General features: G+C 40.7%; 2 protein-coding genes across 4 annotated transcripts; both read left to right on the top strand.

The window, feature by feature from the left end:
* The first annotated feature begins 239 nt into the window (after positions 1–239).
* Positions 240–6,057, top strand: LOC110966257 (GTPase IMAP family member 8-like). The gene is made up of 5 exons (XM_022215563.2): positions 240–1,170; positions 1,783–2,505; positions 2,589–2,710; positions 2,800–3,481; positions 5,392–6,057. The coding sequence occupies exons 1-5, from the start codon at positions 240–242 to the stop codon at positions 5,553–5,555; spliced, it is 2,622 nt and encodes an 873-aa protein (XP_022071255.2). The 3' UTR covers positions 5,556–6,057.
* Positions 6,058–6,893: 836 nt separating this feature from the next.
* Positions 6,894–21,734, top strand: LOC110966263 (far upstream element-binding protein 2-like). Of its 3 annotated transcripts, none has more exons than XM_022215579.2 (18): positions 6,895–7,149; positions 9,333–9,435; positions 9,528–9,587; positions 9,756–9,792; positions 9,941–9,993; positions 10,089–10,160; positions 10,251–10,308; positions 12,342–12,513; positions 12,611–12,709; positions 12,802–12,900; positions 12,982–13,084; positions 15,142–15,263; positions 15,756–16,049; positions 16,915–17,030; positions 17,121–17,209; positions 17,509–17,715; positions 18,575–18,762; positions 20,303–21,734. In XM_022215579.2, exons 1-18 carry the CDS (start codon positions 7,021–7,023, stop codon positions 20,309–20,311), a joined length of 2,010 nt encoding a protein of 669 aa, XP_022071271.1. In that variant the 5' UTR covers positions 6,895–7,020; the 3' UTR covers positions 20,312–21,734. The 3 variants fall into 3 exon arrangements, with proteins under 3 accessions (XP_022071272.1, XP_022071271.1, XP_022071270.1); XM_022215578.2 differs by having other exon boundaries at positions 12,327–12,513; XM_022215580.2 differs by lacking the exons at positions 18,575–18,762; positions 20,303–21,734 and having other exon boundaries at positions 6,894–7,149; positions 12,327–12,513; positions 17,432–17,652.
* Positions 21,735–22,180: the final 446 nt, after the last annotated feature.

Raw genomic sequence — 22,180 nt, 5'->3', positions numbered from 1 at the left:
CAAAATCAGAAAACCCAAGGAAATCTACACTATGAAAAATCTCACATTACATAGTAAGAAGCCAAAAATGGCCCCTGCACTAATCAGAATGGTAGCACAAGAGGCTCAGAAGAATCCTAGAATCACCACTAAGACCATCCTGATGATTCTGAGCAATTAGACCAACGTGTCAAAACAGACGGTCCAGTAGAGACTTTTTATTTATTTTTTATTTATTTTATTTTATTTGTTCATGATTTATGTTCATTCCGATACATTATAGACTGCTGGTCTCCATAGACGCCATCCAGGAAGGACTCCACCTCTCTAAAACTGGCACTCAAAGCCTGCCTCGTGCTTTTTCAAGCTTTAGCATTCAACACAGAAAACAACATCCCCACGGTCAGCCATGGTGGTCAGAATGTAAAGCTTTGGGAGTGTTTTTCAAACAATACTGTGTCTGTCTTACAGGACAAAGTCATCACTCTCCAGAGCTGAGGATTGTGTTGATTAGTGGAAGAGATATAAACGGAATTTGTAGCAATAAGAGCGCGACTGGCAACATCATACTGGGTAAAAATGTTTTTGATACCAACAGAAGAACTGCCCAGAGTGTGGCGAGGCAGCAGGAGGTCCATGGCAGACAGGTCACCGTGGTCGATACCCCCAGCTGGTGGTGGCACTACCCAAGAGAAAACACCTCAAAGCTGGATCAGATAGAAATCCAGAACAGCATCTATCTGTGTCCACCGGGGCCTCATGCCTTTCTTCTAGTTATTCCTTTTGATTCAAGCTTTTCTGAGATCAACAAAACATCACTGCAAGAGCATCTAAAACTTCTCCCCGAAGGAGTGTTTGATCGCACCATTGTTGTGTTTACTGCATTTACTCTATGTAGTGATGAAAATGTGGAAACTGACATCAGGAGGAGCCCAGTACTGCAGTGGATCCTTCAACAATGCAGAGGCAGAACACATGTTCTCTGTAGTTATACCCAAGATAGCACTCAAGTCATCACGCTTTTTAAGAAAATAGAGGCAATGGTGGCAGAAGATGGAGGCAGTAACTTTTGTGTTGATGCTGCCAGTGGAAATGCTCTGAGAGAAGAAATGAATGTCTTGGCTAAAGCAGCATCAGAGAGGTGTGACGCAGCGCAAACACAGAGAAGGAAGCTCAAAGCTCTGATTGAAGGTGAGTTACTAATTTTTCTGTTCTATCAACACTTTAAACATGTTTTCCCTAAGTCTTGAAGTTCATAGAACAGCTCTAAATAAATTAAGTACATGGCTAATTTGATCTTTTCCACTTTGAGAGCTTCAAATCCAAAGAAATCAAAGTTGGGTAGAGAACTGACACAAACAACCACAATTTTAATTTTCAGAAACATTCGCAACACAGAACTGGAAATATTTGAATAAATGCTGATTAAATAGCACATCATGCATTCTCCAAGATTTTGAGACATGGTCAACCCAAACACATCAGAATATTTCAGAGTTTTGTTGAGCCATTACAGGGAAAATTAAGAAAATGGTTTTGACCAGAGTGAGCAGGTCCCAGATGTGCAACCAGACATGCACAAGAAGGATCTGGTTTCCAGATGTAATGAAACATTACAATACCAGTTATTAGTCTAAATATGTCACAGGTACCTTAAAGACTGGAGTGGGCTCTGTCATCCATGGAAAACTGGTGTCATTCTCTGCATTAAGATCCCATTTCCTCTCGTCTCTGCCCTTTTGTTCAGCATTAGAATCATTTTCTGTATGTGTCTTACCTTAAGATTTATTCTTATTTCTGCAGGTGGCAAAACCCCACCGACACATTTAAAACTAGTGATGGTTGGTGCGCAGTGGTCAGCAAAGAGCTCGGCAGGCAACACCATCCTGAGAAAGCAAGAGTTTGATGTTCATCACAAAAGAAGAACAAGAACAACGCAGTACTGTGAAATAAGACACAGCATGGTGGCAGGCAGGCCGGTCACAGTGGTAGATTCTCCTGGCTGGCTCTACAACTACACCCTTCAGGACACCAGTGAAATGGATAAACTGGAAATACAGAATAGTATCAACATGTGCCCTCCAGGTCCCCACGCAGTGCTCCTTGTGATTGGCTTGACATCTGCCTTCAATGCATCGTATCAGAGAGCAGTCCAGGAGCACATGAGTCTGTTCAAGGACAATATCTGGAAGCACACGATTGTTCTGTTCACTAGAGGCGACTGGCTGGGAGTGAAGACTGTGGAAGAGCGCATTGAGAGTGAGAAAGGTCTGCAGTGGCTCGTGGAGAAGTGTGGGAACAGGTATCACGTCCTGGACAACATGAACTCCAGAGATGAGAGGCAGGTAGAGGAGCTCCTTCAGAAGATTGAAGAGATGTTGGCAGGAAACAACAATCTTTACTATGAAAGTGACCTGCACAGTGAAATAAAGCTGAAGGACATGAAGGAGACTGGAGAGAAGATGGCTCAAAGGATTAGGCAGACAACTGAAAGACAGTCGAGAATGCTGAGAGAGTTGTTTAAAGGTAAAGTTGATCAAATCATTTTGCACTTCATTTGGTCATTATGAGGTTTTAATGATTAAAATCTTTGTTGTTGTTTTTTTCAGGGGAGAGGCCACCAGTCACTGACATGGGAATTGTCCTTATTGGCAGAAAAGAGTCAGGGAAGAGTATGGCAGGAAACCGAATCTTTTTGACAGAGATTTTTGAAAAGGCCTGGTTGAAGAAGGTAATCCAATAAAAAGCCAACACAGAGAGTGTAAGGAACCCATTTGATCTGTCAGGTTGGTATTTTAACAATGTTTGGTTTCTTTGTAGGAATTCCAAGATGAGAGAAAAAACAAAAAGTGTGTAAAACATCAGGAACATCTATATGGAGTAAACATCACAGTGGTTGAGGCGCCCGGCTGGGATAAGGACACAACACCATCTGAAGAGCTCATAACTGAAGTCCAACAAAGTGTCTCCATGTGTGCTCCAGGCCCCCATGCCTTTCTCTTGGTTGTTCCCATTTCCAAAGCATTTACAGAGAAAGATTACAAAGCAGCGGTCATGCTCTTGATGCCGTTGGGTGAGAGGGTCTGGAGACACTGCATGGTGCTGTTCACCTGGGGAGATTGGCTCACCAGCAGACCCATCGAGGAGCACATCGCCAGAGAAGGCAAGCCCCTCCAGCTGCTTGTGGAAAGGTGTTGGAACAGATATCATGTTATCAGCTGCAATCGCTTTACTGATCCTTTTCCAGTGATAGAGCTGTTGCAGAAAATTTATGACATGACAGCACGAAACAAGGGACAATGCTTCACCACTGACGGCCAGCAAAAGAAGACACAGATACTGCCATGGAGTGCAAGAAAGAGTCTGACAGAAGAGGAGTGGAACAGAAGGGAGGAGGAGCTAGTAGACCGAATGTTGAAAGCCATAGCGAATGAGCCCGAGGTACCAACTTTTCCATCTGTGAGGACAGCAGGAAGCATTGATCCAGCTTACCTTCCAAACAGTGAGTTTATTATTAATGCAGAAAACCTTTTTCATTCACTCAGATTTTCAGATACAGTCGTGAACAAAAGATTACATACCCTTGTAAAGACCACATGTATCTGGAATTTTCCATGACAGAATCATTGAAACGCAAAAAGAAATCATACATTTTGATTCTTTCATAGATTGTTTTTACAGGTTTTCTGGAAATATTACAAAATCTGTTGAACAGGAATTAACATATAGCAATGCTAATGCTTGGACAAATGGCCCTTTAGTAATTTTTGCCTCATCCAGGTACTTGTGGCTTATCTTTGTCACCACTGGACAGAATTGGTGCAGTTCAACTAAATTTGTTTTCTTTCTGACACAATCTTATTTCTTTATCACAGTCTCCAGGTGTTTGATGAGTTTAAGTCAGGACTTTGGGGAGAACAGACTAATCCTTCATTCTAGCTTAATTGAACCATTTCTCTATCACATCTGATGTGTGTTTGGACTCATTGTCTTGTTGAAGCATCCAACTCTCTTCAAGATCAACCTTCTGATGATGATTTGAGGCTTTCCTGAAGAATGTGGAGGTAATCCTCTTTCTTCATTTTTCCATTTACTTTGTGAAAAGCTTCAGTTCCACAGAGCATGATGCTGCCACCACCATGCTTGATGGTAGGTTTGGTGTTTTTGGGTTTAAAGGTCTCACCTGCTCTCTTCCAAACACATTTCTACTCAGTTTTTGTTTCGTCTGACCACAGAACTTTCCTCCAGAAGGCCTTTTCTTTGTCCATGTGATCAGCAGCAGACTTGAGTGGAGCTTTAAGGTTCTGCTTCTAGAGGAAGAACTTCCTTCTTCATGGATCCTCTCAGCTCATGTTGATGTAAAATACTGTGGACACTGACAGCTGTGGTCCAGCAGCTTCTCATTCATTCAGGCCTGCTTTTTGATGATTCTTGGTTGACTCTTAACCGTCCTGACCAATGGTCTGTCAGCAGCAGGTGATAGTTTGTGTTTGTTCCTGATGGTGGCAGTAACACAACTGGACCATGGACTTTAAACTGACAAACAGATGATTGTTGAACTAAAGCTGCTTTGAAATGGCCCCAAGTGATTTTCTTGACTTGTTCACGTCAGTGATTTGCTTTTTCAGATTTTTGATGAGCTCCTCAGACTTTGATGAGCGTATCAGATTGGCTCTATTTAAATTGTCTCTAAGGACTCAGCAGCTATTGCCAGTCTTAGTTACGAGAACTTAAGAGGGCACTAATAAAAACTGATTAACACAGCTTCCTACATCACCAAACCTGATCATTAAAGCTGTAATATGGATATTTTCAAGCCTTTTTCCAGAAGATCTATAATAAATCTATATGAAGCATCAAAATTCATGAGTGTTTTTTGTGACAATGATGCACATGCTTCAAAGATTTCACCCTAGAAAATTCAGCAGTCGTAGGAATCATTGGGAACTCAAGATCTACACTACTGTTCAAAAGTTTGGGTCACTTACAAATGTCCTTATTTTTGAAAGAAAAGCATTTTTTTCAATGAAAATAACATGAAAAGAATGATAAATCCAGTGTAGACATTGTTAATGTGGTAAATGACTAATGTAGCTGGAAACGGCTGATTTTTAATGGAATATCTCCATAGGGGTACAGAGGAACATTTCCAGCAACCATCACTCCTGTGTTCTAATGCTACATTGTGTTAGCTAATGGTGTTGAAAGGCTCATTGATGATTTGGAAACCCTTGTCCAGTTATGTTAGCACATGGATAAAAGTGGGAGTTTTCATGGAAAACATGGTATTGTCTCGGTGACCCCAAACTTTTGACTGGTAGTGTACATGATGTTTACAAGTGTATGTAAACATTATTTATAACTGTATGTGTATTCGTATTATGAATTACAGCATTTTGCTTGTGTTTTCAGTGAGCGGAGACGTGCCCTCCAACTTTGGGGGCGCATCTGATCTTCTGAGAAAGAACCTCCACGTGTCTCAATGGCTCAACACTGGAGGTGGAACATCTGAAGCCACCTCTGGGTTTGGAAGCATCGGTCACCCAGTCAGTCACTTGGAGGACTTGGATGAGTGATCTTAAATCCATGATTGAAATCATCAGCCAAGAGAAAGACATCATAGTCATTCATTGTACCTGAGTGAACACTGTTCAACAGATACTGGCGCGACTAAACATCTATAACCAGTGGTGTTCATTTCTGACGCTATCTCTGCTCTTTTAACAAACATAAATGTAATTTCTTTGATGTTAACCTGTTATATCAGAATAACTGTTATTGTGTAGGTGATGGAAATTCCAGTCTAATGTAAAAATAGTGATGTGGTATGCATTCAACAAATGGGTCATTTACTGTATTCTTCAGTGATGAAAAGTTCAGTTCTGCTCTAATTATTAGTTATGACGCCCACTCTACAGATTTTAATTAATAACACAAAATAGAATCAACAAATACGTTTCTTATGGGATAAGATAGGACAAGAGAAAACTTGAATTATAATTGAGAGAAATTTTTACACAACAGCATAAAAATTAAATAAAATTAACCACATCTTTACCAGTTATTTCGCCAGTTGTATTCATGCTTTATGTTACGACTAATACATAAAAGATAATATAATATCCTGTTTAGGTGAGTTGTTCATTTCCACTGTCACCACTAAACTTGTTCATAAGACATCTTTGGATTCATCGGATTTTAATGAATAACTTTGTCTGGTCTTCACTTTAATATCAGTAATCAGTTAATTGTGGTTTTAATCTTAATGTCATGTAAGCCAGGCAAATTTACACAATAAATGATTTTGTAAGGTGTTGACCTGAATATTTAACTTAGTCAGTTATAACAGTATTTTGATAATATTGGTCATTTTTAACCTTAATATTAAATTTGTCAGGTAAATTTGCATTAATAATAATATTGTCCTGTTTAAACGTTACTATTTAATTTAGTGGAGTAATTTTGGATTTTATATATAATATTAAATTGTAAATCGTTGGTCAAATTGCATAATTAATAATATTGTTTGGTATTAACCTTAGTTAAAAATTAGTCAGGTAAATTTGGATTTAATATTTTGTTGTGGTGTTTAAAACTTAATACTAAATTAGTCCGGTAAATTTATGTATAATTAATAATATTGTATAATAAAATTTAAAAAGTAAAAGAGGGATGATAATGATAATAACAAATTGCATGATTAGTAAAAATTTACGATTTTAACGTTACTATTTGAGTTAGACTGGTAAATTTCATGTTTGTACTATAATGTAGAGTCTTAACTGAATTATTTCAGCTTTATCTAAGTGTTGTTTATCACTCAGTCGGTCAGAAATGTCAAATAAATCTTGATACTAGCATTTTTTTTTTTTTTTTTTAGTAATTTACAGTAAGATAATTAAAACGCGTGTGATCCTTCCCGGCCGCCGTCGTGTCTCCGCTATCCTTGCCCCGTCAGTTTCTTGACTTTCCTTCCGACTCCTGCGCAGCTTCTTCTCGTTATTCTGCTCCGTCTACCCCCCGGTCTGCCTCCTGGTTGACATGTCGGAGTACAACGCGGTACCTCCGCCCGGCTCGGGGGCTCCCCTAGGCGTACCGGCCGCACTCGGTAATGGAGCCGGAGGCATCAAGAAGGATGCGTTCGCGGACGCGGTGCAGCGGGCCCGGCAGGTGAGGGGATGTGACGGGCACGAGCGTGTTTGGAGGGACGGCTAGCCGAGTAGTTAGCATGGAAGCTAACATGTTGGACTCAGTCTGACACCTGACAGGGAGGTTAATGTACTGAATTCATACGGTTTTTTTACGAGTCGTTCATTAATGTGTAATCATAAATGTCACTATTTATTCCTGACATTCGTTCAAATTTGCTAAAACGTGACTTCAACCGAAAAACGTAAGAGTGTTAGCTTGTTTTAACTCCTCCTGTACAGATGTTAGTATTAGCACTGACAGAGGACTTTTAAATGGCTTGGCTGGTGTAAAAGTGTTAAATAATGCGGGTGTGATGCCAAACTGTGGTGCAGAAAACACCTTAAGATTTCATAACAGCTAAATTATCCCGTTTTTTTTTAGTGAAGCTCATCCATAAACATACACAATTACCAAAACAGACACTTAAAAATATAATAAAGAATAAATAAGCCTATTTATTCTTATAATTAGGCTAAAGGCTCAATAAATAAGGCTGTCATTGAGGATATAGTAGATGTGCTTTTTCATTAACAACACTAATTCAGTTTTATTACATTTTTACCAGATTGAATCTTTAAGGGTTGCAAATTGATGGCCTATTTTTCAACATATAATATGTATTTCAGTTATGCACAGTGCAATTCTCGTGACATAGCCCTAATTTTATTATTAAATGCAAGATTAGCCTCTTATATATTATACTACTCGGTGTTTTCACAGACTACTGTGTAGTAATACTACATTACATCCAATAAACATGCTACAAAGATAGGACATACTAAGGGATATAACATGAACACAAATATATTGTTTAAATTTAGAGCTGTGAAAGTTATGTTCAAAGCAAACAACAAACTCCTCCCTGATAAACTGTCCTGATTTACTTTATGATCAACACAAGAGACAGACACAAAATATTACAAAAATGAGATACAAAGCAACAAAAAAGTACACAAAAACATAAGTGAGACAAAAAGGAAACACAAAACGACAAAATCGTTAGACTAACAACAAAAACAAGATAAAAATATTACACACAAAAAGACAAAAATGAGAAACAAAACACCCAAAAAATTAGCAAATGACACGAAACAAAACAAAAAAAGAGACAAAAAAGTTAGAAAGCCACAATAAAGGACAAATTACAAAAAATTGGCAAGAAATGAGAAACAAAAAAAACAGACAAACATATAGACTAACAACACAAATGAGACAAAAAACCAAAACAATAAAAGCGATGCTCAAAACAATGAATAAAGCAAAACACAAAATTATAAAAATAAGACAAAAAACCCAAGCGAAATAAAAGGAATCACAAAATGCCAAAAACGTGAGCCAAACGACAAAAATAAGACAAAAAACAACAAAATATTACAAAAATGCGACAGAAAATGACAAAAGAACAATGAACAATCTAGTATTTTACTTTATGATGAAAACAACTTGTCATGTTATAGAAATGATTTCAAATTTATAGTTTTACTAATTTACAACCTCCAGTTAATGTCTTCTCTGTAATTTTTACTCTTTGAGTACCGGATTGGACCCTCTGTTTGGCCGCTTTTGGCCCGCTGGCCGCATGTTTGACACCCCTGGTTTAGAGAGTAAAATTCTGGAACAATCTGGACAATGATCCCAAAATGAGCACAACTATAAAACAACTTCAAAATATTTTTTTAAAAAGACAGCTGGAACAATATAATAATGTGGAGCAGTAAATGTGTTCTATGAGTTTTAAGGTGCAAACAGGAAACAGTGAGATATGAAGTGTCTCGTTTTCAGGCATTATTTTACGATTTGGTTTGGTTGTTTTTGCCGTTATGATGCTGTTCTATGTCTAAAATAAATCACATAAATAAATCTATATAATAATCTATATAATACGTAAACCTAGTGTCTTTCACCCTCAGGATTTTTACAACTTTATATCTGACAGTCATGTTTTTTTGATGGCGTCTGATGTTTTAATGCTTCATCACATTTTAAATCTTTTAAATATTGAACTGAAGCTTCACTTTTAAATTAAATCATTTTTGCAATATCTGCGAGCGTCCCTCTGTGCTCGTCCAGTAGATATAGCTAAAGCATAACAGAGCTGATACATATGAGTGTTATTTATTTCACTGGTTGACTAATGCTGATTTTGTGTTTTTTTTTTTTAGATTGCAGCTAAGATCGGAGGTGATGCCGGTCCTCCTGTTAACAACAACGCTGCGCCAGATGGCTTCCCGTTCACAGCACAGAAACGGCAGCTGGAGGATGCAGGTAACGGCTGAACCTCCTCTGCTTTACATGCAGAGGTTAAACCTCATACGTGTTGATTTACAGCAGATCCCTGTCATTTCCTCACCTCACAGATGAGCCAGAGAGCAAGAAGCTGGCTGCACAGAGTGACATGGATTCGGCCAAAGCGCTGTGTGAGTTCATTTAGCCGTTTTGTGCTGCGTTGACACTTCTGGTCTGTGGTGTTTCTGACTCACGGCTGACTGTGTCGTCTGCTTCACCTGCTCTGTTTGTGTCACACCGTCCTCACACAGTCCAGCTGTAATCCAAAACCTCTTCTTTGCTCTGTTTTCTCATCTCAGCTATCGGCGCACAGCTAGCTGCTCTGGCACAGCAAAGGTGAGAACTCGAAGCTTTCTGTTGGCCGTGTTTTATGTAGAAGTATTAAGCATGTAGAGGAAAAAAATAGCTGCAGAAACTACAGTTAGAAATGTACTACTGCCTGATCTGTTGCCTCTTTTCCCTCTTTCCCTGCTGATGGTGCCAGACCTGCCTCCGCCACAGAGGAGTACAGCGTTCCAGACAGCATGGTGGGACTCAGTGAGTGCAGCCTGACTTTATTCAGACACCTCCTGATGCGTGTCCTTATTGATCTGACACATTTTCTGACCCCAACTTTCTCTTTTCATCCACAGTCATCGGCCGTGGAGGTGAACAGATCAATAAGATCCAGCAGGAGTCGGGCTGCAAGGTTCAGATAGCTCCAGGTAATGTGTGGAGTTAGCCTCAACGGTTTTGTTCTAGTTTTCCTTTTTGGATTTAGAATTTAGTAACGTGTTTTCGCGGTGTGTTTCCAGACAGCGGAGGCCTTCCAGAGAGGAACGTCTCACTCACAGGGTCCCCCGACTCAATACAGTAAGTTCATTTTGGAAGCTAAAGGTGAAGCAGGTTTCTTACCTGATCTACCATTTTTTATATTCTGATGCTCAGTATTGGATGTCTTGTTCTCCTGTGTCGTCTTTAGATCTATGAGCTGTAGTGACACATTTTTTTGGTGCCATAAGTACAACATCTTGTAATAATTAGACAGTTTGTTTTCAGACAGTTTGTAAACTGTCTGAAATCAGTAACTACAAACTATATGGTGTTTTCACTACTTTGTAATGCTATCTGAATGGTAAGTTCCAATTATTACACCCTATATAGTCACTCAAAGTATTCCACAATGCATCGTGAAAAGATAGTAAAAAGCGATAGTCTGCCATTGTCACTGTTGTTGTATGGTTCGCACATGGCAACTAGAATAAAAGTGTAACGTCTACGTTCTCAGTGAAAACTCCGGCTGCTTGTTCACATGGCAATGGTGGCTGTTGCGTTTGAGAAAAACGTTCAAAAGTGTCTGTTTTAGGTCCTCTAAAATGCTGTATCTGTGTAAACGGGAGGCCGAAACACAACGAAACTTTTGCATTTCATCCGAAAACCTTGTCGTGTAATCTGGCCCTATTATTGTGTTGGTGCAAAATGGCTCTGACCCATCAGGCCATGTGACCTCTGGGGGAGTCCTCCCTTGGATCTTGTGGGTTGTTGGAACTGTGTGGTGTGTTCCTTACGATGTTTGTGGTTAGTTTGTGTGTTGTGGTGTTGCAAAGTAACATCAACATGAATGCCAGGACCTGAGTTTTCCCAGCAGCACATTGCATCGGACCGAGATGATCAGTGTCATTCAGTTCACCTGTCAGCCGCTTTAATCTTGTAGCGTTTCAAGTAGGACTGAGACTTTACTGCGTTAATTTAGATTATTTAGTTACAGAAAAAATAACACATTTAATCACAGCTTTCTCAGTTCCCTTATTTATGGCACACCGATAACGCTGATGAACACTCCAGGCCAGTAGGTGGCGGTAATGAACCAAAAGTCTGTTTTCCATCAGTGAAGAAAATGCACAAGAGTGATGTTAGTTTTTTGTGATGTTAGTGCATAAGAAAGTTTGGTGAACAGTGAAGGAAGATGAGACGCATTGAGCTTGTTGGGCAGAAAGTTTTCTTTTAAAAATCTTCCTGATGGCAGCTTGAATAAAAGTCTGGTTGTGTGCAAATTGTGCAACAAAGAGTTTTCTGATCACCTCAATGTAAAACATGTTGCTGTTAGCACCAGAGCTAACGTTAGCTTCGATAGTCCTGGCACCGGCTAACAGTGTAGCATCCCATAATCAGAATCAGAATCACTTTTATTTGCCAAGTATGTGAGCACATACAAGGAATTTGACTCCGGTATTTTACAGTACCCTCTTGTACTAGACAAATAGAAAATTAAGTAATAAACATAAATTATATAACAAAAAAATATATAAAAAGTACTAACATAACTTTAACATTACATAATAAGAAAAATTAACATAACATAACGTAACATAACATGACATAACAACATAAAATAACTGAGTTTAAAGTGATCAGTGGAAATGGTGCATTTCTAGTTATGTTTTTGTTTATAGGACTGTTTGTTGGGGCTATGGATGTTTATGTTCATGATTCAGACTGTGACTGGTTTCAAATGATCATCAGAGCAACATAGACCACTTTAGAAGACAATGACAGTGCTTTAGTTTACAAAAAGTTGTAAAATGTTGAATATAATCGCTATAATGTCACTTTCAGTTTGCAGTAATCTGTGAATGTAGCAGACAGATAAAAATGCAGATAAATAGAAATTAAACATTTTAGTTGTTTAAGTTCATGTATATGAATATTCATCCATTCAACATCCATCCAACATTTACTTGAGTTGAAAAACTTTGCTTATTGACTCAAATATTATTTGACAAAAATGTGATTAATTAATTACAAAGCCTCTTATTAGTTAAGATTACTTTATTAAATCACGTCCCACCACTAGTTTTAAATAGTAAAATGAATGCGGAGTAACTGGTCAGCTCTTCCCCGGCTAGGAAAGCCAAGATGCTGCTGGATGAGATAGTGTCACGAGGGAGAGGCACGCCCCCGTCTTCCTACCACGAGTCCACCAACGGGCAGAACGGCACAGTTCATGAGATGATGATCCCAGCTGGCAAGGCCGGCCTCGTCATCGGCAAGGGAGGGGAGACCATCAAACAGCTGCAGGTAGATGCTGCTTGTTCAACGCTTTCTACATCTTTAAATCTGCAAAGGTTTTAGCCACGTCTCATGTGTGATCGTATTTAAACGTTTGGTTTTCCAGGAGCGTGCAGGCGTGAAGATGATCCTGATCCAGGACGCCTCTCAGGGACCCAACGTTGACAAGCCTCTACGCATCATCGGAGATCCATACAAAGTCCAGGTACAGCTGTTAAATCAGCGCACCGAGTTCCAGCTAAATGTGTAAAGAGGAGTTTCCTTGTGCTCTTATGATCGAGTTTTGCTTTTGTTCAGCAAGCCCAGGAAATGGTTCAGGAGATTCTGAGGGAGAGAGACCACGGCGGCTTCAGCGAAAGGAATGAGTTCGGCTCTCGAATGGGAGGAGGCATGGATGTAAGTCTGAACGAGAACAGGTGACGTCAGGGTCCTGAAACGTCACCAACCTGTTACAATAGAGATGTGTTTTCCACTCAGATCCCGGTTCCACGGCACTCGGTCGGCGTGGTTATTGGACGCAACGGAGAGATGATCAAGAAGATCCAGAACGATGCTGGAGTCAGGATACAGTTCAAACAAGGTGAGGAGCAGTGATGACTTTATGATCCTTCCAGCTGTACATTTCACACGGTTACTGATTTAATATTGTGCTTGAACACGTTCTCATCATCATCTCAGGATAAAATAACTTGAAAGGTTGATGTTTGATTCCATCCACACAGAAAGTACATTCCTAAAGTCATCTTAAATCACTCTGAATCCTGCATTTAGTTATTGATCTGGTGAATTTCAGGTGATTTGCTGGTTAAACGTCCTGTAAATCAGACTCAGATGTGTTATATTAATTCAAAAGAGACAAATGCAAACAATTCCTGTAAGAAAAATTCACACTAAACAAACCAGTTAAAATAAATCAGGAAGCTGAGAGAACAATATAGATAGATAGATAGATTAGTGTGTTGCTGGATACTGCAGGAAACTGTCCAAAGACCGTACAACTCAAAGCATTACTGCCATTTTTTTGTGTGTTTTCCTACCATCTCTGCTTCTGTAGTTAATGATTTTTTTCGGACTAAACAGTTGCAGAATCAAATAAATCTCTCATTTATCCCCTTAAGCTTCAGTGTACCGCCGGCGGTACACCTACTAATTTGCATAGGAATTTCAAGAATGTCCGACGGCTGCAAACACGATTATACAAACACTATACGCCGATGGAAAGCTTAGATTCTCATGAATCCACCGGTATAAACCACTTTCAGATGCGATTACCACAGCGGGTGAGAAAAACACATTTGTCCGACAAAAACGAATATTCATCCATCCGTTCTCTATACACGGCTTCAACGCACACAGCGCGACTCACATTTCCGGGTTTATTATTACACATAAAAAAAAGATTCCACAAAAAACGGCCATAATCCAACCTTTTACATCAGATGACACAAGCCAGTAAACTATTTTGTCCAAAACATGTCCTGAAGTCGGTATAAAATCCCCGAATCGGTCATTTTCAAGGAAATGCACCTCGCGATGCCCGTCCAATATTCCCTGTATTTTTCGTAATTTTTTTTATTTAAAAATAGAATATTAGCGATTTTTTTGTACTGAAAACGGCTGGAATTGACTGAAGCTTAAAGGGTTAAGTAGAAACTGTCAGGCTGTGTAAATAACTTTGTGCAAAGCGGGCGTCATTTTTTTCAGGTTTTGCCAATTTATTGACTTGACATTTGGTAAAAAAAAGTCAGTGAGAGGACACCAGTGTTCTAAGAACTTGAAGTGACTTCTTTGTTGTGTTAAACTGAGTGAGTTCTGGCCGCTGTTAGCAGCTTCCTTTGCTCATATGAGTTCTTGGCAAAGATGTTGCGTCCCTGACCAGCGATGTTAGCTGGTGCTCTGCCTCATAACGCTCACTTCAACAACTGATAAACAAGGAAATAATAGTCATAGAGAGCCAAAACATGTTTTTGTTTATATATAGCTGAGAAATGGTTGTGATCAGACAGACACATGACACTTTCTCTGTATTCTCTGTATTTTTTTCAATATAAAAAACCTGTTTATGCTGTTTATGCGTCTCTGTGTCTCATCATGTGAGTTCCTCCTAAGTGTGTTTTAGTAATGTTGAGGCCATGGCTGCGATACTTGTTCCTTTGGCATTTCTGGATTGTTTTATTTTTGTTTTCTCTCATAATTTTTTTAAGTTATGTTTTTGGCCTTATTATAAAGGACAATGGAGAGAGAGAGAGACAGGAAACGTGGGTAGAAGAGGGGGATGACATGGAGCAGAGGGTTCATGGGTCGGACTCGAACCCGTGACCGCTGTGTTGAGGAGTATAGCTCCTGTTTATGGGTCACCTGCTCAGCCAGTGAGCTACTGGGGCACTCGCTTCATAATATCTTTATTAAGAAAAAGATAGCATCCAAAAATTCTTGTCAACAAGCTCCTCGTTGCTAACATCCAGGAAAGACGTCCAGCAGATGCTTCATGGATGCTGAATCAACGGTCGTGTTTCATAAGGAGCTGCAGAGTTGGATGTTGATTATCAACACTTCAATCTGCTTTGCCACACGATTAGTGTTATTAATTATTTATGTCAATAAAATGTTGCTTTCTGCACATTTAAATCCTTACAGACGATGGGACTGGACCAGATAAAGTCGCCCACATCAGCGGTCCGCCTGACCGCTGCGAACACGCCGCCCAGATCATCAACGACCTGCTGCAGAGCATCAGGGTCCGAGAGGAGGGCCAGGGGGTACGGACCACCGACAGCCACACTGAACCCGCTTCGGTTCACTCATAAACTAACAGACAGTGGCTCTACAATAATTATTCATCATGGCTAACAGCAGGTGTAGTTATTTTATAGTTTTAGCCTTCAGATGTTTACATCAGTGGATCCAAATCCCAGCTGACTTAGGGTGAAGGTTCACCTGGACAGGTAACAGTCTGTCACACAATCACACTCACAGCTACAGATAATTTAGAATCACCAGTCACCTCAGCATGTTTTTGGACTATGGGAGGAAGCTGGAGAAAACCCACACATGCACAGGGAGAATATGGAATCTCCATGCAGAAAGATCCCAGGCCGAGCTGCAAACCGGGGATCTTCTAGCTGCAAGGGGACGGTGCTAACCACTGAACCACTGTGCAGCCCTGGATCCAAATCCTAAAAACTAATTTAACAGTCACACATCTATAGTACTGAGCTACAGTCATGAGACTTCCTGTTCTCCGTTTCCAGGGTCCCCCAGGTCCTCCAGGGATGCCTGCAGGCAACAGGGGCCGAGGCGGGGGACAAGGTGGCTGGGGTCCCCCTGGTGGGGAAATGACCTTCTCCATTCCTGCCCACAAGTGCGGCCTCGTGATTGGCCGGGGAGGAGAAAACGTCAAGTCCATCAACCAGCAGACGGGAGCCTTTGTGGAAATCTCTCGACAGCCGCCCCCCAACGGAGACCCCAACTTCAAACTGTTCATCATCCGGGGCTCACCGCAGCAGATCGACCACGCCAAGCAGCTCATTGAAGAGAAGATTGAGGTAAAGAGAGAGGAAAAAGAGACAGGAAGCAGCTCAACAGTCAGAACTGTTTCTGTCATTATCTCATAATTATACACATGGAAGTCAACAGGTCATGTTTGCAAAGGAGAACTGGTTTTCAAACATTTTTACCTGGAAAAATTAACTAAAATTAGAAAAGCACTCAGTGAGCTTAGTACTCCACCGAAGCTGCTCATTCCCCCATAAGGCAATGCCAGAAATGCAGCATTTTATTAGCCAATCATCGCATAACTCTGCCACGTTTCTTGGTGAAGTTATGGGACAATCAGCATTGGTTTGTCTATTGATAAAACATCAATAAAACTTTAAAAGTATATATATACTTGAGTATATGTGCTTGGTTATGAGGGCTGCTATTAAATACAGTTTTTTAATATTTTACCAATTATTTTGATTAATCTAAAGAATGAGTTAATCCTACAAACAATCTAGTTTCATTGAAGCTTATTTTAATGGCATTTGACCTTTTCTATGGTGTATTTAGTGGAATAAAAACATTAGAAAACCAAAAAATTATAGTAAAAAGTTCAAAACCATGTGTCTGTAAATTATTTTTAATGTCAGCTCATTATCGAGTCCAGCATTAAACAGATGGATAATTTAAGAAGAAGAACATACACGTTACATTAAAACAACAAGGAAACCAGTGCACAAAAGAACGTGCAATAAATGTGAAAGTCATGCTGGTGGAAGAAACACGGTCCTTGTGTCACTTCTGACCTTCCCTGAAAATTTCCTCCAAATCCGTTAGTCTGTTTTAGAGTAACGTTGCTGACAGACAGACACAAACAGACAAACAATAGTAATAAAAATAATTAACCAACTTTTAAATCTTTTGTTTCAGGGTCCTCTGTGTCCTGTGGGTCCAGGTCCAGGTGGACCCGGTCCTGCTGGTCCGATGGGTCCCTACAATCCCAACCCGTACAACCCCGGACCACCTGGGGCTCCTGGACCACCTCAGTGAGTACCTGAAGCTCACCAAGCTTTAGACACGTCTACCGCCCATGATTCTGAGGCGTTTTTCTGATAAATGACTTTGTTTCTCCTCAGGGGGGGTCCTCCAGGTCCTCACCAGTACAACCCTCAGGGCTGGAGCAACACCTACCAGCAGTGGCAGCCCCAACCACCCCACGACCCCAGTGAGTCACCCTGGACCTCACTGGTTTTAAGGGATAAATGTTCTCTGTATTCGAGCATGTGGGCCCTCTTTCTTACACCCAGCACATTCCTCATGAGTAATAATGACACTTCTCTCTAAGTTTGGGAAGGTCAGCAGGATGGAAATGTTGTGATGAGATGCAGTGTGTTGTTGTGTAGCAGCTCTGGCTAACCCTGTCTCTGTTTCCCCCCTGGTCTCCAAGCCCGGTCTCCAGGCCAGTAGCAGGGGCTCACCCTCACCCTATGAGGACCTCACCCCTCCACCCTGCATCTTTTCTAGGCAAGGCAGCAGCCAATGACCCCAACGCGGCCTGGGCGGCCTACTACGCCCAGTACTACCAGCAGCCGTCGGGGGCCGTGCCGGCCCAGTACCCCGCTAACCCAGCCGGAGGAGCCCAAACGTCAGGAGACCAGAGCCAGCCGGCACAGACACCGGGGGGGCAGCCGGACTACACCAAGGCCTGGGAGGAGTACTACAAGAAGATGGGTGAGACGACTGCCTGTAACTTCACCTGCTGTTAGCCAGAAATCCATCTATAAGAGGGCTGGAATAACATGTCCGTGTTCACAATAAATGCTGCTGTAACGCCATCAGAAGAGAATGTGATTCTACATATACAGTGTAGTACAGGTGTATTGTACATACATAGAACATTTTAGACATCGATGTATGATTGTTTTAATGCCAATAAATAAAACTACTCAGAGTGAGGCTTTAATGTCGATACGAATAGATTATCTTTCAGTTTTTGTATGAGTAAAACAGCAAATCAGCACATAATTAATGATGATTAATCATAAAAAATTGATATTATCGCTTGAAAATAATTGTTTGCTGCTATCCAGTTTATTTACTTTAGAAAAGACAAATGATAGAAAATGATTATTGATTGCAAATTGTATTTATGATGTTTTTATTTAGATTACATGAGTTTTGCTGATTTTCAGTGTATTAATCAGCTGCTGTCCTGGTTTACATCTTTCAGTTAATGGCTATTGACTGATTTGAACATTATTGCTTTAATAATATTCTTAATTAGGAGAATCTGGTGGTTATTTTCATTAGAGTCTCACATGTTATTTCTATGCAACATTTACACCATTCTGATCAATATTTTGTGCTGTTCTAGCAGTTGGGGATCAGAAAGGTCAGCATGTTGTGTTTATTTTTCTAAAATCTTTTGCTTTCTGTTTTAATATCTGTGAAAATAGTCAGAAATCAACCATCTGTAGGACAAACTGTCAGAATGCACAGTCCAATCCTCCAAACTGCTGAAGGACCAGAGTGTAGTGCAGCTTTCTGAAGGCGACGTGAGCTTCATGTCCGTGATGTTTGTCTCCTCCAGCCCAGACAGGTGGATCTGTACCTGGAACAGCAGCTGCAGCTCCAGGAGCAGCAGGAGGAGCGGCTTCCTCGACAGGAGGCCAGCCGGACTACAGCGCCGCCTGGGCGGAGTACTACCGGCAGCAGGCGGCGTACTACGGACAGACAGGACAGGCACCGGGCCAACCGGCCACTCCACAGCAGGGACAGGTCGGTACAGGAGCTCCAGCCGGGTTCTCATTAGGGACAAACCCATTATCAGCCTGAACAGTATTTGTTATTTATCTGATTACTGGTGAAGTATTGACTGATTATTGATGATAAATGTTCTACTTTATTTGTAATGCAGCCTCCTCTATCAGAAATGTCTCTGAAGCAGAAAAACTGAACAAGAAACCAGGAGATTAGCATCTTTCATAGTGGCTAATGCTATGCTAATGGAGAAGTTAGAAGGCTGCCACAGAGTAACCTGAAACAGAATCTGGAAAACAATAAATAACTAGAAAAGCACTCAGAGAGTTCAGTCCTCCTCCAAGGCTGCTCATTCCCCCATATGTCAGAAATACAGCATTTATTTATTAGTTACTGATGATCAGAAATCATGACAGCATAGAATGTGTCCATTTAATATAGATGTACCCACAAACTAAATGACCTTGCTCTGAGCACAGGCGTGTGTTCTGCATGTGTACGTTATGTACGGATACTAAATCGCTGTTAAAACATTACATTTAATGTTTATCAGACCCAAATATCAGCGAATCGTAACTGCATATTGTGCTAAATGTATTTACATTTTGTAGATATTATTTATACATTATACTGTGTATTTCATTACTGTGTCAAAGAACACGGCAATCAAACAGTCAGCATCTGTCTGTCTGCCTGTCTGTCTGCCTGTCTGTCTGTCTGTCTGTCTGTCTGTCTGCCTGTCTGTCTGTCTGTCTGTCTGTCTGTCTGTCTGTCTGTCTGTCTGTCTGTCTGCCTGCCTGCCTGCCTGCCTGCCTGCCTGTCTGTCTGTCTGTCTGTCTGTCTGTCTGTCTGTCTGTCTGTCTGTCTGCCTGCCTGCCTGCCTGCCTGCCTGCCTGCCTGCCTGCCTGCCTGTCTGTCTGTCTGTCTGCCTGCCTGCCTGCCTGCCTGCCTGCCTGCCTGCCTGCCTGTCTGTCTGTCTGTCTGTCTGTCTGTCTGTCTGTCTGCAACATTACTCAAAAATGATGAAATTTTCAGTGAAGGTCAGAAACAACACAAGGACCAAGTGATTAGATTTTGGCAGTGATGCAGCTTATAGTCTGGATCCACGGATTTGTTAAAGATTTCTGTATTGCGAGATACCAGCACGGCGTCACTGTAACCATGACAACAAGTGAACACTACATTAGCTGCCTGCTGGCGATCAACAGTTGTGATCCTGCTACAAATCCACCGCTGAGGACTTATCAGGATTTAAACGTTGGAAATAATACAAGAACTGAGCAGCCTTGGAGGAGTACTGCTCTCTGAGTGCTTTTCTTGTTTTCTTATTTTATTCTACATTATCTTTTATTGTATTTTAACTCAGGGAGTAACACCATAATTTTGTTGTTGTCTGCAGCTGTACAATGAAAACAAAGGTCTTGAATCTGATCAGGATGAGCCCTAAAGAACTCATCGTGTGTGTTTGGTTTTACTCTGCCTGCTGCATTTCACATTTCATCCCTGTATAATTAACTCTCATAAATCATGTGCTTCCTGTCAACTGTTTCCGTTTCAGGCGCAGTGAGAGTTGATGGCAGAAGGTCTCTGACGCTGGAGAAGATACGGAAGAGGAGCGTGAGCTCGAGGCCAGGATCTAGCCATTTAAGTTATATATCTATTTTTTATTTGTTGCAAGGAGATGTGACGCCCTTCCTTCCCACTGAATATCATCCGGATCCTTTTTACTAAAAATGTGAACAGAACAAACGTTCTCTGCTGCTGAGGAGGGAGAAGACTGATCATCACCACACACTATTTTGCGAAGCTTCTTAACGCCTCTGCAAACGTTTCGTGGAAGCCTTCAAACGCTTACTCCAATGACTGAGTTGCCAATAAGTCCTCGTTGATTTCCTCTCTTCATTTTAAAACACTTACCTTTATATCTCAGTGTTCTATTTACTAAACTGCACAGCTTCTAGGACTATAATCATGTTGCGTATCTGGCACAGGTAGGACTTTTTAAGGCCCGTCTGATTGACTGATTGTTTGGATCTTTGAATTAAATCCTCACGTTTCCCTCCGTTGAGGCTTGCATGGGGTCTGGACTTGTGTAAATTTCCTTTTTACGGATGAATGTGTTCAACTGCAGTGTTTTGTACGACTGAGACGGCTTCACATTGTACAAATGGGATTCTGCATTTCTGAATTATGCATGCGGGGCGATTAGCAGCTGCTGAAGGTTTATTGGGCAGAAACGTGAATTAAAACAGGGCTACCTTCGACTGGTGGAGCAGTTTCTAGCGGTGAAATTCATGAGCGCTGAATGTGATTATGTATAAAAGTGGATGATGTGATTTATGTTGCCATGATTTAAGTTTCTTTTACATGATTGTCACTTAAAGACTTCCGTTTACGCTTTTTTAAGTGTCTGAAACAGTTTATTCACTCAAGATGTTTAGTTTTTGTTTCAGAAAAATGCCAGTTTATTGTGGACTGAAGGCCAAAGTGCAGCGAAAAATACACTTTTTTTCAGATTTGGCCAGATTGAAGTGAACTATCGGTTATTGAAACGATTGTCAGACGTTTTTAAACCAACATAATGCAACAGAGCATTCACCTCAATAGGACAACCGCAGAGCGTCCTTCTTAAGTGTCATCTAAGGCCACATTCAAGCCAAGTTGTGATTTTGTCCTCTCAAAGTTGCACGTTTTTGTCTTTTATTTCGTTTTTTAGGGAATGCCAACATCTGTTTGCCTTTCCGCAGTCATTGTTTGTGTGCAGAAGATTGAAAATTTAGTCTTCCAATGTGTCCCACTTTAATATATCTTGTATGATTCCACATATTCAGCAATATAAAGCTGTTGGTTTCCACTTGCAGACGTGCATCAGGTATGATTCTTGTATTCTGAACGGCAGCTGTGAGTCTTGCCTTTGGCGGCAGTGTTGATGTTGTTAATAGACGACCACCAGCAGCAATAATCTGAATTAAAAAGGAAAATGTCCATTACTTTACAATGTGCACTTTATTCTTTCTTTCTTTTTTTTTATAACCGGGCTGCACAGTGTCACGAGGATCAAATGGTGTACAGATGATGGAACGTACAACCTTGTTAACAGCAGCTCTGAGATAAAACACCACCAGATGTCACTGTTACTCTTCACATTAATCAGGCCGGACTACAAAGTTTAGAGACCAAATTTCTTCTAATCTGGGCTGAAAAGCTGAATTTATCATAAATAATTAGTGAGGATGAGCCAGTGGGGATCCAGCACTTTATTCTAACTGTTGTTGTTAGTCTTCATCTGTTTGTGGTTCTACCACACTATACTTGTCTTTATCCTTTTACTGTTCTGAAGGTTCACAGGTGAATCTTCAGCTTCTCCAGATTTCCACAAATTTGCCACAAAAACGGATGTTTTTGTTTTCTGCACAGTGTTGGTTTTCCTGTTCAG

This window comes from Acanthochromis polyacanthus, chromosome 21 (assembly GCF_021347895.1).
Source record: "Acanthochromis polyacanthus isolate Apoly-LR-REF ecotype Palm Island chromosome 21, KAUST_Apoly_ChrSc, whole genome shotgun sequence".
Taxonomy (NCBI): Eukaryota; Metazoa; Chordata; class Actinopteri; family Pomacentridae; genus Acanthochromis; species Acanthochromis polyacanthus.
Note: the sequence above shows the minus strand (reverse complement) of the source record. Positions and strands in the feature narration are given on the sequence as shown.